Source organism: Scardinius erythrophthalmus, assembly GCF_964197995.2.
Source record: "Scardinius erythrophthalmus genome assembly, chromosome: 5".
Lineage (NCBI taxonomy): Eukaryota > Metazoa > Chordata > Actinopteri > Cypriniformes > Leuciscidae > Scardinius > Scardinius erythrophthalmus.
Window position 1 is genome coordinate 47,567,976 of NC_138225.1, and position 16,219 is coordinate 47,584,194.

The 16,219-nt window shown below is 36.1% G+C and overlaps 1 protein-coding gene across 1 annotated transcript in view; it reads left to right on the plus strand.

Moving 5' to 3' along the window:
• Window positions 1–16,219, plus strand: part of tmem132e (transmembrane protein 132E) — a 99,304-nt gene that overhangs the window by 32,794 nt on the left and 50,291 nt on the right. The window contains 1 exon segment of the mRNA XM_081364674.1: window positions 11,059–11,196. Coding sequence (XP_081220800.1) covers window positions 11,059–11,196 — 138 coding nt within the window.

The window sequence follows — 16,219 nt, forward strand, 5'->3', positions numbered from 1 at the left end:
TATATTCTCAGAAACTAAATAAGGTTTGGGCGCTTTGTTGAAGGAAAAAAATCGCTAAAGGGGTCTGCAATGTCGCTAAGTTGCCAACACTGTGTATCTCCATTTCTCCAACTAGGGGTTGGGTCACGGGTCAAACAGAAAATACGCGCTGCGTTAATCGTCCGTTAAAAAAATTAGTGCCGTTAATATGATTTTGCGTTAACGCGTTATTAACGCGCTAACTTTGACAGCCCTAATATATATTATATATATATATATATATATATATATATATATATATATATATATATATATATATATATATATATATATATACACAGAGTACTTTACTTTCTTTTCTTTTTCATGGACACTATTATTTGTCATTGGCCCAGATAAGATTTTGTTTCCCCGAGTGGTCAATAAAGGGCTCTCAGAAGTCAAAAGCCTCTCTTTCACTCACTCTTTTTGTCTTGCAGTGTCCTCTGTTGCTTTTTCATCTACCCTGTTACACAGTTGATCCTCTTATTGTCTTTGACACTGATTCAATTTTGGAAAGAAATGGGAAAAGGGTGAATGGAAAGAAGAGAGATACTGGCATTTTGCTGCATTTTCAATGAGGAGTTAATTAGAAAAGGCTCTTGTTCTAGTTTTGTCACCTCACTATAGAGGCTTGATCCAAATTTCACATTACCACTTTTTTCCACACCTTACATCTTTATTTTACTCTTTCTTTCTCTTTCAGACACTCTTTCATAGAATGTGTTCCAGCAAACCCCTGTGGCAAACTTGCTCACAATAGGCAAACAGTTTGCCTCAAAGCTATTACACATTAACTTCATTTTTGTGTAAGATCACACTTAAACTCCTTTTTAAGCTATTAAAGTGTCTATTGTAATTATGAGATAAGTTCTCTTAGGCCGCATTTACACTCCAGGGCTTGATGGCCAATTCTGATTTTTTGACTATATCTAATATTTTTGGACTTACCAGCTTGCATCTTCTTTGAAAAGTGACCCATATTCGATATCTTCATTTACACTATTGTTGAGCAGTCGTGGCCTAATAGTTACAGAGACAGACTGGTAACCGAAGGTTGCGGTTTTGATTCTCAATACCGGCAGGAACTGACTTTACCCCCCAATCGGGGTCCACGGTTTTGCAGTGTGTGTTCACTACTCACAACTCCTAATATGTTTGGACTAGCTTGGATGGGTTAAATGCAGAGGACAAATTGTTATGGGTATGGGTTAGCATGCTTGGCCAGAAAAGCTTAAGCCGAAAAGGAAGTCAAAACGGCACGATCTCAATGAATGCAGATGAAATGATTATACAAGCTTTTTGCCTTGCGCACCATCTTTAAAGGTCATCTAAACATTGGTATCTTAATGTGGAGAAAAAAGGGGAGAGCCCTTGTTGCAATCCTGGGTGAATCTAGAAATGATCGCTAATGTAATCACGATCGGTCCACTTACATGGCAGATGAAAATGCACGTGTAACAATGTTCAAGGCTCAGGGAAGAAGGAGGCGGGACATGGCGAACATTCAACATAAACTTTAATATCAAAATAAATAACCACTACAAAACGAAAGTAAAGCGGACAAGTGCCGCATATAAACATCATAAAACACAACAACATAAAGTCCAGGCATGTCCTCTCTCGTTTTCCACTGTCGTCACTCCTCCTTTTATCCTTCTGGAGCTCCTCCGTGAGTCTCGAGACCGGTGTTATGCGCAGGTCATTAGCACTCGCACCGCCAGCCTCGCTCCGTTCCCACGGCTCTCGGCCCCGCCCTGCTTGCCACAGCACGTATCTGATTTATTTCCACATATGAATGAGGCCTGAAACCGAACTGAGAATATAAGAATCCATGCGCTTTTTTCCTGATCTGTGCCACATAGGAGGAAAAACGTCGGGTTGCTTGAAGCATGTGGCCATAGAGTGGTCGGAAGGGCTCTCAAAAGCCTCTCTTTTACTCGATTTCACTTGGTCGTCAGTTGCTTTTTCATCCCTCCTGTTAAATTGGTTCTCATATTGTTTTTGACACTGATTCAGTGTTGAAAAGAAACTGATATTTGGTTGATCCTCAGAAGCACTCGGCCTGACATTTATCTTCCCATCAAATTAATTTATGGCGTCAGCCTCTCAGTTGAAAGTGAGGCCAGAGAGAGTGAGAGATGAGGGCTGAAGGGGGATGCTTGTGAAAATGTGGATGAAAAATCTCTTAGAACTCGCATAAAACTCAGAACTGATTAGTACTTAATCGCAATGTCTTCCTGTGGTTTCCACTGTTTCCATTGACAGATCTGGTCCCTCTCATGTATTGAGACTGTGATACTGAGGGTTGCATCCCAGTTCATGTACACATGGGTGAGGCAAAACACAGTATGCTATATTGATATAACACAATGTCTTTAAATTGTAGCTTGATACCACAGACCTCATGTATTTTAGTTATAGGGTGACCAGACGTCCAAATAATTCATTAAAATGTCCTTGTTTCAACTTCTCACTACATTCTCCTATTGTTTTTGTCCTCACATTGCGGAGAAGAAAAGTGTTTATTTCCTAATGCTGGTTGATTTACTGATACTTTCCATCTCTTTCAGCAAATCAGCAAGCAATACATCTGCTGCTCCCTGCAGTCTTCTCAGTGCAAGTAGCGTTAGTGAGGCAAAAATCATTGGACATTTTATTGAATTACATTTTATGGTTTGGGTTTTAACCAGTGAAGATTTTATTATTATTATTATTTCTTTTGCTAAAATATTTGAGTAAATCTTTCATTTCTTATGTTAAGCAACATTCATTTGTTTAGTTTTGTTTTGTTCTGTTTTTCCATCAGTTGTAGGCTATAGATTCTATATTATATGCCCTTTGAGGGAGGATTTTGTTTCCCACACTTCAAATATATACATATGAATCATACATATAGTTTCATATCTGGATTTTACAGTGGCCAATGAAATGTCAGGTGCCTGACGAGAGTTGGCTGAGGGTACAAGGGTGATTTTCCTGTTCTTTGCAATAGTTGGCAGGACTGAGTTTTGCTTGCCTTATCAAATAAATTGGAGAGCTGCCCCCCCCCCCCCCTTTTGCCTCTGCAGAAAAGGTTTTGGCTCACCCGAGGGTCTTCCGCTCATGCCTGCTACTGATGGGAAAACTACTTAGAATAATTGTGTTCCAGGCAGGAGGATTGAAAACCACTGCATGGCTTTCTCTCTCTCTCCACTGTTGATCAAAGTCTCTCGCCCTCTGTCTTTTCTCCCTGTATCGTTCTGGCTCATTTTCTTTCTTTCTGCATTGAGAGCAAAAGACCTTCCCAGCTTGGTTTTGTCTCTGGTTTAGTTTCTGCATCACTTCTGTGTCAAAGCCTATTATATAATATCACGGTGATGTGAAAGGTTTATTGTTTTCACTACATTGTTTACCATTTGGATTTTTACATTGGGACGTTATTTTCATGAAAATTAAGCACATTTCCCTCCTGTGAAATCAGTAATAATATATTATTTAAGTTTTGCTGATTTTAATCAAAATGATATTAATAATCAATGTGCACAAGACTATATTACAACCTGGCCAGACAGAATAATGAATTTTTCTTTTTTGAAATCAATACGATCTCTTATGCTCACCAAGGCTGCATTTATTTGATCAAAAGCCAGATAAAAAACAGTAATATTGTGAAATATTATTATATTTTTAAAGAGCTGTTTTCTATTTTGATATATTTCAAAACGTAATGTATTCCTGTGATGCAAAGCTGAATTTTCAGCATTATTACTCCAGCCTTCAGTGTCACATGATACTTCACAAATCATTCTATGATGATAAATAAATAATAAAAAATCAGGATTCTGTGATTAATAGAAAAGAGTAGCATTTATATATATATATATATATATATATATATATATATATATATATATATATATATATATATTGTAACAATATAAAAGTATTTACTGCAATTTTTGAACAATTTAATCTATTCTAGCTGAATAAAAGTACTGACCCCTAAATATTGAATGGTATTATATATATTATTATGATAGTATATTTTTGAAAATATAGTCCACATGCATTTTTACTCTGTCAGAAAGAATATGGATGGTGGCATATCCCCTTTGTATTTTAGCAGATGGAGCATTTTCAAATTGCCTCTGCGTTTTGGTTTGATATGGTGGAAGTCAAATAGATTGACTAGATATGATCTCCTTCTGAATGCTCTTGTGTTGTTAAGTTAAATGGTGAATCATTTTCCTCTGAATTTTTGCCTTTCCTCCTTTGATGAATTGTCATCTGTGTGCAAATCCTCGTTGGCAGGTTCAGCCCTCTCTCGCTTCATTCTAAATCTTCTTCTGAACTGACAGAGAAACGCCATAATTCTCTTCCACTCGATGCCAACGTACCCTCTTTCTGTCTCTCTCTTTCACATTGTTATTTTCATTGTGCTTAGTTTTTAACAGTATTTCGAATATTCTGAATTGTGCAAAATAAACATCTGTCTCAGTCTGACATGCAATAATAATAATAATAATAATAATAATAAAGTACTTTATGTGTCTGTAGCAGCACGAAACGTATGTAATGCAAAAATAATCTTGAACACATGACATTGGTTGCTGTGTCAGACTGGTTGTGATGCTCAGACATTAGCCAATGTTTAATGCTACAATTCAATTCAACTCAGAAATGCACTTTCTCACAATACATGTCGTTTCAAAGCAGCAATTTAGAGTAATTTGTTATCAGCGGTGACTGTGTCCAAGTGATGTCCATATGTCCAGAAATGTGCAGTTCTAAGATAATATAAATCATGCAGTTAGCTTACATCATGCATTCATTTAGGCAGAAACAATGAGCTCATTAATGCAGTTATTACAAGTCGTGATCACATTGATTATAATGTGAAAATTTGGCAGTTGTGTATGTTGATTCAGAGTCGGCTTCGTCTGAAGTCCTCGCATCTCTTCTTAAGAGGTGGCTGGATCCAAACTGGAGCTAGCGTAATCTCCAGTAGAAACATAAAAGCAAATGGAATATAATTAGCATTGCTGCTGTTAGTAACATATCAAGCAAAAGATAACTGGAGTACAAGGTAATGAGAGATGTGTCTTTCATCTAGATTTAAACTGGGAGAGTGAATCTGAGCCCCGAACATTATCAGGAAGGCTATTCCAGAGTTTAGGAGCCAAATGTGAAAATGCTCTCCCTCCTTTAGTGGACTTAGATAGCCTAGGTACTACCAAAAGTCCAAAAAGAGTTTTGTGACCTTAAAGAGCTTGATGGATTGTAGTGCGATAGAAGATTGGTTAAATACAAAGGAGCTGTACCGTTTAGGGCCTTATAGGTCACGTAGCCGTGCACGGAAGACCAACGGCCACGGTCAGGATTTCCGTTAAATAATGCATTACATCTTTCTTCTGCTTTTCACCAAACCCTATCGTATACCCCCAGAACACTTGGAATACACGGCACGTGACACATGGGATCATTCTGTGATACTTTTTTTAAAAGCTTGATGCTTTTCACTGCCATTATAGGGACATTTAAAAAACAAAAACAAAAATAACACAATCTCAATTGAAATAAATCCAAAGAGACTCAAAGGCATCTTCAGCTTATAGTGAAATGTTGTTGCTAGTGTTTTCATAATTGTGAGCATATGGAGCGCTTTTTATGGAACAGATGTTATGTGGCGTTAAATGGGAGGCAGAACTCATATACATGCAATTCTATGGTCTAAAAATACTGAATCAGTTGGCCAGTATCAGAAAGGCGTTGGTGGAACTAATGCTGTCTGACATTGATACTGTCTTGATTTCAGTGCAGTTCACAAGACTGATAAATATGCAACTTGATCTGTAGATGTTTAGATGAATTATGGTGTTTTTAAGAAAATTATTGAGGGGTTTTCACATGCCGTATGTGTGCCACTTGAAGACATTTTTTGTTTAAAGGAAGATGTTCGAGTGACATGCACTAATCTTTGTGTGTTGTGACTCGATATGTATGCATGCAGACCTCCAGCGATCATTTATTCATGTCAAGTGGCCCTTTCTCTAGTGAAACTAATGGAAAGCCCTGGTTCTACAAATGGGTGGGAAAAAATCTTTGCTGGCCAGATTTAGACATTGAAGAGAGGGACAGCTTTTGCAGTAATGCAGAGAAATCGGGAGTGAGTGCCTAATGCCTTAGAGACATGCATCTGCTGACATTTCTCATCCTGCTTGTTTATGGGTTTTTTTTACGGTAATTTTTATGGTAAGAGACTATGGTGAAGGCTAGAGTTATTCATCACTGCTTGTGTTTCACACTGCTGCTGTAGGCAACTTTAGTGTCTGGTCATTGTTCTAAAAACAGAATGTCAAATTATAGTTTCCATTCCTGTGAACACATACTAGATCAGCTATATAAGCGTAAGTGTCATTGTTTATGTACAGGCTGTTAAATGGCAAATACCTTGAAACATCACGATGGGCCCTATCATACACCCGGCGCAATGCGGCACCAGGTGCGACGCGAGTGTTTTTTGCTAGTTTCAGCCTGACGCAGTTATCATTTTCACGTCATGTGCCACATTGTTTAAATAGCAAATGCATTTGTCCCCATTTGTGCGCCCATGGCTGTGAAAACGAGGTGTGTTCAGGCGCATTGTTGGCGTGTTGCTATTTTGAGGCAACTGAAATAGACTGCGCCATTGACCGACAAAAACCTGGTCTGAAGTCAGTGGCTCAGTATTTTTTTGTTATTTAAACGGTGCATTAGTAATGTGCGCCTTTAGGCGGGTCCACAAAGTGCGTACACTCTTAGATTGCTTAGTATATATAATAACTATCAAATCCGCCATGGCGTGAGCACAACTGGCTTTTAAAGGGAATGGGAGATGAGACTCTGATTGGTTTATTTCACTTCACGTTACGTCATTAAGAGAATAGGGCCAACTCTTTTAAACCATGCGCCGGGTGCGACGACCATTTTTCCCATCGTTAAACTAGCAAAAGTGGATTCGGACACGCACTAAGTGCACTTGCGCCCTGCACTTTAGACCATGCGCCTAGATCCTTAAAATAGGGCCCTATGTCTACTTACTACAGAGGACATGATGTCTCATACTGTACTATATTTGCATGCTTGCTATATTAAGAGACGTTACTGCAACTTTATTTTGAATTAGAATGATATTATAGCTGTGAAGTCCTTGGGAAAATAGAAATTTGGTGTCAAATATTTGTCTCATATATATATATATATATATATATATATATATATATATATATATATATATATATATATAATAGTCTTGTTTAATAAAAAATGCATATTGTGTCTCCATGTGGTTTGTTTAAAAAAATAAATACACATCCATTAAAACATTTATAATTTTTATTTATTTTTTATATTTTGGTTACAATTTATTTGAAGGTGTTTGTGTTACAATGTAATTATATATTTACTGAGCTGTAATAATTAACTACATGTACTTACTATATAGGGTTAAGATTAGTGTGTGGTTTGGGGTTAGTTGTATGTAATTATACACAATTTATAGTAATTTCTACATGTATATATAAGTGTGGATAAGTGTGCTTTTAAAGTACTGATTTGTTCCTTTAAAAAAAGTTTCGGCTAATGAAATTTCTCATTTCGTAGCATATGGCCTGAAGACGTACAGTAAGACATTTGCTAAATTTGACAATTAAGTGTGGATGACTGTTAATTAATGTGGACAATGTAAGGCTTTTAAGATAAGGTAATTCAGCGCTATATGCTTAATAAATTGAATAATCTAATTGTTGCATGGTACTCTCTATCATCACACAAAATGATGAGGTCACCCGCCAGTCATCTACATTTCAAAATTTTCACTGTGTAATGTGAAGAGCTACATCAAAAATCTGTTATTATCTCTCCATCTAAAAGATATTGTGAAAACGAGCCAGACTTTACTGTCAGACCTGCTTTTTTTGGTATTTAATATATATAAATGTGCAGTACAGCCTGTGATCATCAATACTGTGCTTGATGGAGGGGCTGAGGGGATGAGATAAGGCTCAGCTGACGGAGTTGTTGAAATGGGCGACTGAAGCCTCTGCTATTGGTCATGGTCTACTCCTCAAAGCAGGGGCCGCCTTTTATCAGGTAAGTGCAATTCGAAGCGGCGGTTCAAAGAGAAAGGACGGAGTTTTTGAGGTTAACCGGACTGAGGTTAATCCTAGAGACAGATTCAGCTATCAATGAATGTTTCGTTACGTTACGAGTGTTTGGTCAACCATTTAGTGCAGTTCCCATAGGCTCCTAAAGTGTAGAAGAACAGCCGCCTCGCAGAACTTTCTTGTGAAGTTCTAAGCTAGTTCTTAAAATCCCCTGTAGTCAATTATTGTATCCCTTAAAGCTCATATTTGATCACCAAAATTACATAAACGTTCATGCCTTAAAATAGCTTGAATGTAACTCTACACCTTTGCTTAATTTATTATAGGCGGTTCTACGAATATTCAAATTAGCCCCGCCTCCACTCACTCACACCAGCTCAGAGATCCACTTGTTGATGATCACACGTTGACGTGATTGGTTACAAAGTAGTTTGTGATGTCAGAAACACCAGCGATTTTAAACAAGACTGTTTTTGGTTCACTGCAGTTTTAAAGAGAAAATACTCAGCAACTGTGTTGACTTATGAATTTGCACATGGTTTGTCTTAAAGCATATTAAAATCACCACATACACATATAAACAGCGTTAAAAACTTGATTTTCACCACGGGGGACTTTAAATGAAAGCAATAATCTATACGAGGCCATGCGTTACAGTGATTTTATCACAGTAAAGGTAGTTTCAGGCACTGCAACACAGCCTCTTAATATAAAACACACTAGTGTTCAATAAATAATTAACTCTTTCCTTGCCATTGACGTAATTTTCCATCATTTATGACATAACGCTTCCCCGCCATTGATGGAAATTTCCGTTAATCCATGTTTCCACTGTTATACTCTGGGGGAGCTATTGCACATCTTCTCCGGATCAAAACACAGACGAAAAAGAAGCAAAAATAAGAAATAAAAGCACTGCTTACGCACATGTAAAATAACATGATCATCAAACATTAAACAGCATGTAAATCAAAACCGAATGATATGTCGACCCAGGAGGAGCTATAGGACTGTGCAAGCATTAGGGGTGTTGATGGATTCGGTCCACTCCGTCTACTGTACGTGTTGATTATCGTTCTGAATCTGATCCGGACTTGTCCAAGTCCTTGACAAAAGCGTGATTTTCTCAGCTTTTTGTTTAAATATTTGCTTTTTAATGATGAAGTGTTGATGAATAAAATTTTGTTGTTGTTCTTTTTTAACGCAGTGGCTCTGTTCTTTCTTTTGATGTTTTGCATGTGCAGATATAGATATTACTATAATCACAGTAAACAATCACTCTACCAAGTGATATAGTTAAATAAGCCTTATCAACTATATTAATTATTTAGCTGAAGATTGTTTAACATTCTAATTGTTTGTAGCAAATCATTAATACACTGGGGGGAAAAATGGTGTAGGATTTGCTTTGAAACTATTTTCACTCGGAATGTGTTAGTAAATAAATAATTACACAGTAATTACAAAGAAACAGCAACACAATGAATTAAACATGAAATGTTAAAGTAGAAACACTGAAATTGTGTTTTCTTGTAAAATGTACTCCAATAATCTTAGTTTTATTTACAACTTTTTACAGTGTATCAAGATAAATAATATAGAAATAATTTGATGTGCAGTCACATGTGTGTGTGTGTGTGTGTGTGTGTGTGTGTGTGTGTGTGTGTGTGTGTGTGTGTGTGTGTGTGTGTGTGTGTGTGTGTGTGTGTGTGTAAACACAGCTGCTTCAAATTTGGCTCATCAAATCAGATTATTTCATCGCAGGATTAATAATGTGTGAGGAACATCATGTTGTGAACTTTTTTAGCTGTTTAATATAAAACGGATGCAATCATAATCTCCCTATTTTGATATTTCATTGGATTCTAAATGCTCTCTCTTTTTTCTATCTCACTCTTTTTCATTCGTCGCCTCACGTCTCGCATGTGTCCACCGTTTTTGCGGCATTGCAGCTGAATGGCCCTTTGGTGTGGGCAGAGCTCAAAGCGGTTTATTTTCACTGTTGCTTTAGGTAGATATCAGATAGCAGGAGCACATAGAGAGTGGTCTGGTATCCAGAGGCTATAAAGCAAACATCATTTACCATGTCTTGTGTCACTGCACCTATTCAAGGTGTTAAGCAGCACACATGTATGAACCGCAGCAGCTTCTATTGAAACACAACCCTGCTGGAAACACAGCACGACTGTGGTGTTTGAAGTTATGGCTTCTCTGAAAGAGCGGGGGTGTCTTCCACAGGGATTTTATCATCGGAATCTGGTTGTGGATCAGAGAAAAGGGTGATGTTTTTGAATTTTAATGGACAGAGGAGAAATGCATATGATGTATTTAAATTGATGCACAGAAGATGCTTTTTAGATGTAAGGTCTCAGAGGTCATAATGAAGAAGCAGAAGTCATGTGGGAATAGGATTTGGTTTGCAGCACAGATTGGCAATCTTTGTTCAAATGAGCTTCCGAAGGAGTGGATTTATATAACAGATTCTAATTATTCCAGCAAGTACTGAACATGGGATAACTTTATTTTACTGTTTTACATGACTTTAATGTTAAAATGTATTATTCCATTTTCTTATTATCTTGTTTTAGTTTTTTGTTGTTATTGTTGTTTTTGTTTTATTTTGGTTTATGTTTTTTTTTTTTTTTTTTGCATGTTTTGCATATTTGAGTTGCAAAATTAAACACTTTAGGCCTGTTCACACCACCACGAAGTTTGGGCATGAAATTTTGGTCTGAATGTCATAGCATTACAACTCTTGATATGATATTTATTGGAAGGCTAAAACAGAGAATTGAATGGGTATCCCAAGGTGTCTAGCGCCTTCTTGGATCTGAACACTTAAATCCAAAACAGTCTTGTTGGACTCCAGCCATATACTGTATAATTCTTTAAAACTGCTGTGTCTTATTCACAGGGTGAAAGCAAAGAAAGGGGTGAACCTCCTCAGCACCAGGTCGAAGAGTAACCAGTGGAGGGTTGAATGGGATGTGCAGTCCGGAGCCAAACACTCGATTGCAACCGTGGAAGCCAGCAAGATCAAAGGAGTCACTGGGTAAGTCAGCTTCCCGCATTTGTACACTGATCTAGTAACAGCTTCTCCAGTGGGAAACTAAGCAGTGCGTAGTGAATAGCAATCGGTGCTTTCAAATCAGCAAAAAAAGTGAACCTAAACTTTCATGTTGAATCATCACATACACCCACTCAAACATCTGCTAGTTAATCCAAATAACATTCAACTAAAACAGAACGCCGCCTGTTCACTTAAGACCTTTGTTTAAGGATGTTACTGTTTAATTGGAGAGGCTTATACTTAATGAAACGTTTGTAGTCATATTAATGAGTACTTCCTGTGGATTCATTCATACTAGATTATTATTGCAGGGCTTTACGACAGAACCAGCTCATTAAAGACAGTCTGTAGTCAAAAGACATATACAGGGTTCCAATTGAAACCATCATTTATAATCAGTCTTAATTGAATAAAATAAAGTAATCCTGCATATAACAAAAATTAAAAATGTCAATTTATCCAGTAGGATTGTGTTAACTTCTTAGATGCTTTTTAGCATCCTGATTGTTTTCAGATTATAATTCTGATTTTGTACACACTCCAACTAGAAATAGCAGACAAATATTTTCAGTCCAGATTTCTCGAAATCTGCAAAACTCTAGTCTAGAAGGTTTTTATCTTCCATTTCATCTTCAGGAACATTGGGTGATTCATTTTCAGGTGTGATTTACCTTTTGTCAGGGAGATGAAGACGTGGTGAATGAGTGTCGACACAGAGATTACTAGAGGGGTCATCATCATGCCATTTGTCTCATCTTTCTAAGCCTCTTAGCCTTTATCCTTCTTTTCCCCACTGTATTAAGTTGACCCTGGCAAATAAATAAATAAATAAAATCTGTCTGACATGTGAAGAGAAAATGTCACTCACCTGCAACCCTGCCACTGGGGAAAATGTATTTTTGTTTATCCTGACATCTGTAAGCAGGTTTCATCAGTTTAGAGCTTAAGGCTATAGTAAAACTCCAATTAAGACCATTCAGCCCACTTTTTAAGCAAAGACAATACAATACTACAGTAGAGATGAGGTTTTGCCAGGCATATTGTTTTTACTAATGTATCTGTTTTTTTTTTTGTTTGTTTGTTTTTGAGTAAGACCAAAATCTCAAAATGCCACTTGATCCAGTATCCATAGCCTTTAAACTCTGAAAAAGCAATGCAATCCAGCATACTAAAGCTGTTTCAAGCTGTCTTTATTTAAGCTCAATAACAGAATATGAAATTCAATTCTAATGGTTTAACAGTCATATGCGGATTGTTACAATTATAGTTGGTATATGCTAGCACTAATATTTTTTGTTGTTGTACACTATTGTTCAAAAGTTTGGGCTGGGTAAGATTTTTTTCAATGTTTTTGAAATAATTATTTTATGCTTACCAAGGCTGCATTTTTTTGATGAATACAGTAAAAACAGTAATATTGTGATTATATTATTGCGGTTTAAAATAGCATATTTGTATTTGGTTATATTTTAAAGTGTAATTTATTCCTGTGATGGAAAAGCTGCATTTTCAGCATCATTACTCCAGCCTTCAGTGTCACATGATCCTTCAGAAATCATAATAATATGCTGATTTGGTGCTCAAGAAACATTTCTTATTATTATCAATGTTGAACGGCTTAGTATTTATTTATCTTGTTTAGAATTCTTTGTTGAATAGAAGATTCGAAAGAACAGCATTTAAATAGATTTTTTATGTAACAATGTAAAAGTCTTTAACTGTCATTTTTAATCAGCTTAATGCATCCTTGCTGAGAAAAAAAATATGAATTTCTTTTTAAAAAAATGTCTTACTAACCCCAAACTTTTGAACTGTTGTGTATGTTTGGATGTTCGCTGAAACATACAATATGGGCATATTGACAACATCTAAAATATACATGTATTTACATATGCACAGCTTTAGAAATGTAGAAATCTTAATGAATCCTTTATATCATATTTACATTTTAAATATAACTGCATAGTTACATTTTACTATTATTGTCACATGGGGTGGTTGTATAAACACAAGAAGAAGATTATTGCAAAAAGGTCGTATTTAATAAATCCAACGGGTAATTCGAACAGGAACTGAGCAACATAAAACACTTCCACAATAGACGTCACCAGACACCGAACTGAAACAGAACTGAACATATATACATGATGTGATTGATGAGTGCACAGCTGAACATAATTAGTGTTCGTGATAACAATGATGATGAAACATAACGAGTCCAAACTAACGTGATTGTGTCAATTATACTGATATTTTGATCCGTGTGTTTGCCAATTTTTTACATGATTTATTACTATTATTTTTTTGCACTCTCACTTTTCAACTAATTTATTATACTGCCTGACACTCGCAAAAAAATTTAAATAACAAAGTCTGAAAGTTTTGCCATAAAAACTTATCACAGTTTATTTATGTGCAGCACATTGCAACAGTCTCTGACATGTTGTCAAGCGCCAATGTGACACCAGACTGTAGAGAGGTGTTGCTTGTTATTTTTAATGCAGGTTTAAACAGCTTTGCACTTTTCACCACATCTAAACAGAATTTACCGCTTGTTTTGGGACTATTTCACAGTTGAACTCAACTCTTTGTTTCGGATAATATACATCTAGATGTGGCTGGGGGCTTTTTGCGTCGTAACAAAGTAGCCTAATGCCTGCATGAGCTTGTTGTCTGGGAAGATTAATAATTTTTAGCAAGTCGATGCCATTTCCTCGTATAGATTTTCTGTTAGCACAGCTCGTTCTGTCCACAGACTTCAGCTCTCTTCTTATACTTGCAAATTTCTTTGCATACGCTGCCCATATTCTTTCACCATCTATCTTTTCTAACAGTTTTAATGAGTGACTCGACTGCTGGAAGCAAACATTGCGAATGTGGTTTGGGGCTGGGCTTGAAGGCATTGCCAGCATTATTTTTCAATATAAGACAAGCTTCATCATTCCATTAGTGTATTTTCAATTAGAGATTCAGTTGCTGCACACTCATGCCAATTCTTTCTCTCCTTATGTTTCTGCACTCAGAGTTAAGCAAGCCTAAAATGAGTCTAAAAGCAAGGCGTTCTGAAAGCTGGCAGTGCTTCATGACTGATTGTTAGCTAAACTCTTCCCTGGCCTCCTCTCCTGTTGTGCAGGACAATCAATTCTCAGCAATGGCTAAATAATTAAGGCAATATTAACTTTGTTAATGCAGTGTCCAATGAATGGACATCAAGAAAGCAAACGCGTTTGATAGAGATTGATTCCCCGTTTGCCTTAAAAATATTTCCTTCCAAACAAAAGGAAAAGTGATTAAACTTTTCGTAGGGAAGGCACACTTAATGGACTTAATTGGCCACATCAATTTCAAATTAGCCAAACAACAATTAGTGACAAAACAGTATCTCCTAATGCCCGGTACTATGTTACTAGTAACAAAAGAATAGTTACTAGTCACTATTGAAATAAGTAGTGAATAAGTACTAGTATCTATTTAATAGGTAGCCTACTAGTATCTAATGAATAAGTACTAGTATCTAATAATAAGTACTAGTAACTAATGCTTAAGTACTAGTTACTAATGAATAAGTACTAGCACCAATTTAATAGGCACTAGAATCTAATGAATAAGTACTGGTGTCTATTAAATAGGTACTAGTATCTAAGGAATGAGTACCAGTATCTAAAAAAATAAGAACTAGTATCTAATGAATAACGACTAGTATCTATTAAAAAGGTACTTGTATCTAAAGAATGAGCACTAGTAGCTAATGAATAAGTACTAGTACTTAATGGAATAGATACTAGTATTTTAACAAATAAGTACTCGTAGCATGAAAATAGATACTAGTAGGTTTTAAGGATTAAATGTTAAAACGGATTGCCCTGCCGGTACACATTGTACGATTTTGGGCTGTCCCAGAAGAAATATGACTAATCGTGGCGATGTTTTGTGGTCGTGAACAAAAATGCATCAGGAATTGGCGTATTGATCAATGCGACATGGCGCTAAAACATAAAACTACTTACCTCAAGATCCATTTGCAAAATTGGCATGCCAAGTTGGCCTCTTTTCCCTTTAATCCTTTCCCATGACTGCATCCATATTCTCCTGTTTCACTTCCTCCTCTATTTTTCAGTGCACATAAAGACCTTAGTTGCCAATGTCATCTTGCTTTATTTGTTTACCACTAGCGCATGCTGATGATTTTATTCTTCTATACTAACTTGCGCCGTAGCCTACGATTTAATAGATGTCATCATCATACAGTCTACATGCATGTCGTATAGAAACAAAGGAGTGGCGGGAAAATCAAACAAAGGAATACATGATGTGAATGAAAACAAACTAAAAGTCCATGAATACTGTTTACACAACACCGATTTCAACTAAAAACTGTAAACTTTTTATGCGCTTTGGTTGTTCGTTTACACGACAACTGCGTTTTGGGTGCCGGAAACCGCAAAGTTTTAAAAACAGGTTTCAAAGTGCAAGTTTCTGAAAACGGTCTCTGTGTAACCAAACGCGAATCATTCACATGCGTATTACATGTTCAGTCCATAGTGTTTCATCGTCATCTAATGGCCTGGCTGCAGAATACAGGTTTTTGTACAGTTGTACAGGTCGTCTGTATGCAGAAAACTCAGTTTTAAGCATATAGTTGTTGTGTAAACATATACCCTAAGACAAACTGTGACAACTACAGAACAAAATATAGAGAGAGCATGCATCGCAAGTTAAGTTTGAAATGACAAAACAAAAATATATATATATATATATATATATATATATATATATATATATATATATATATATATATATATATTTTATTTTTTATTTTTTTGTCTTTTTTTTGTAATTTCAAACCTAACTTGCGATGCATGCTCTTTCTCTCTCTCTCTCTCTCTCTCTCTCTCTCTCTCTCTCTCTATATATATATATATATATATATATATATATATATATATATATATATATATATATTGTTCAAAATTTAAGAAAAAAATATTTATGATTGTCTTAATGC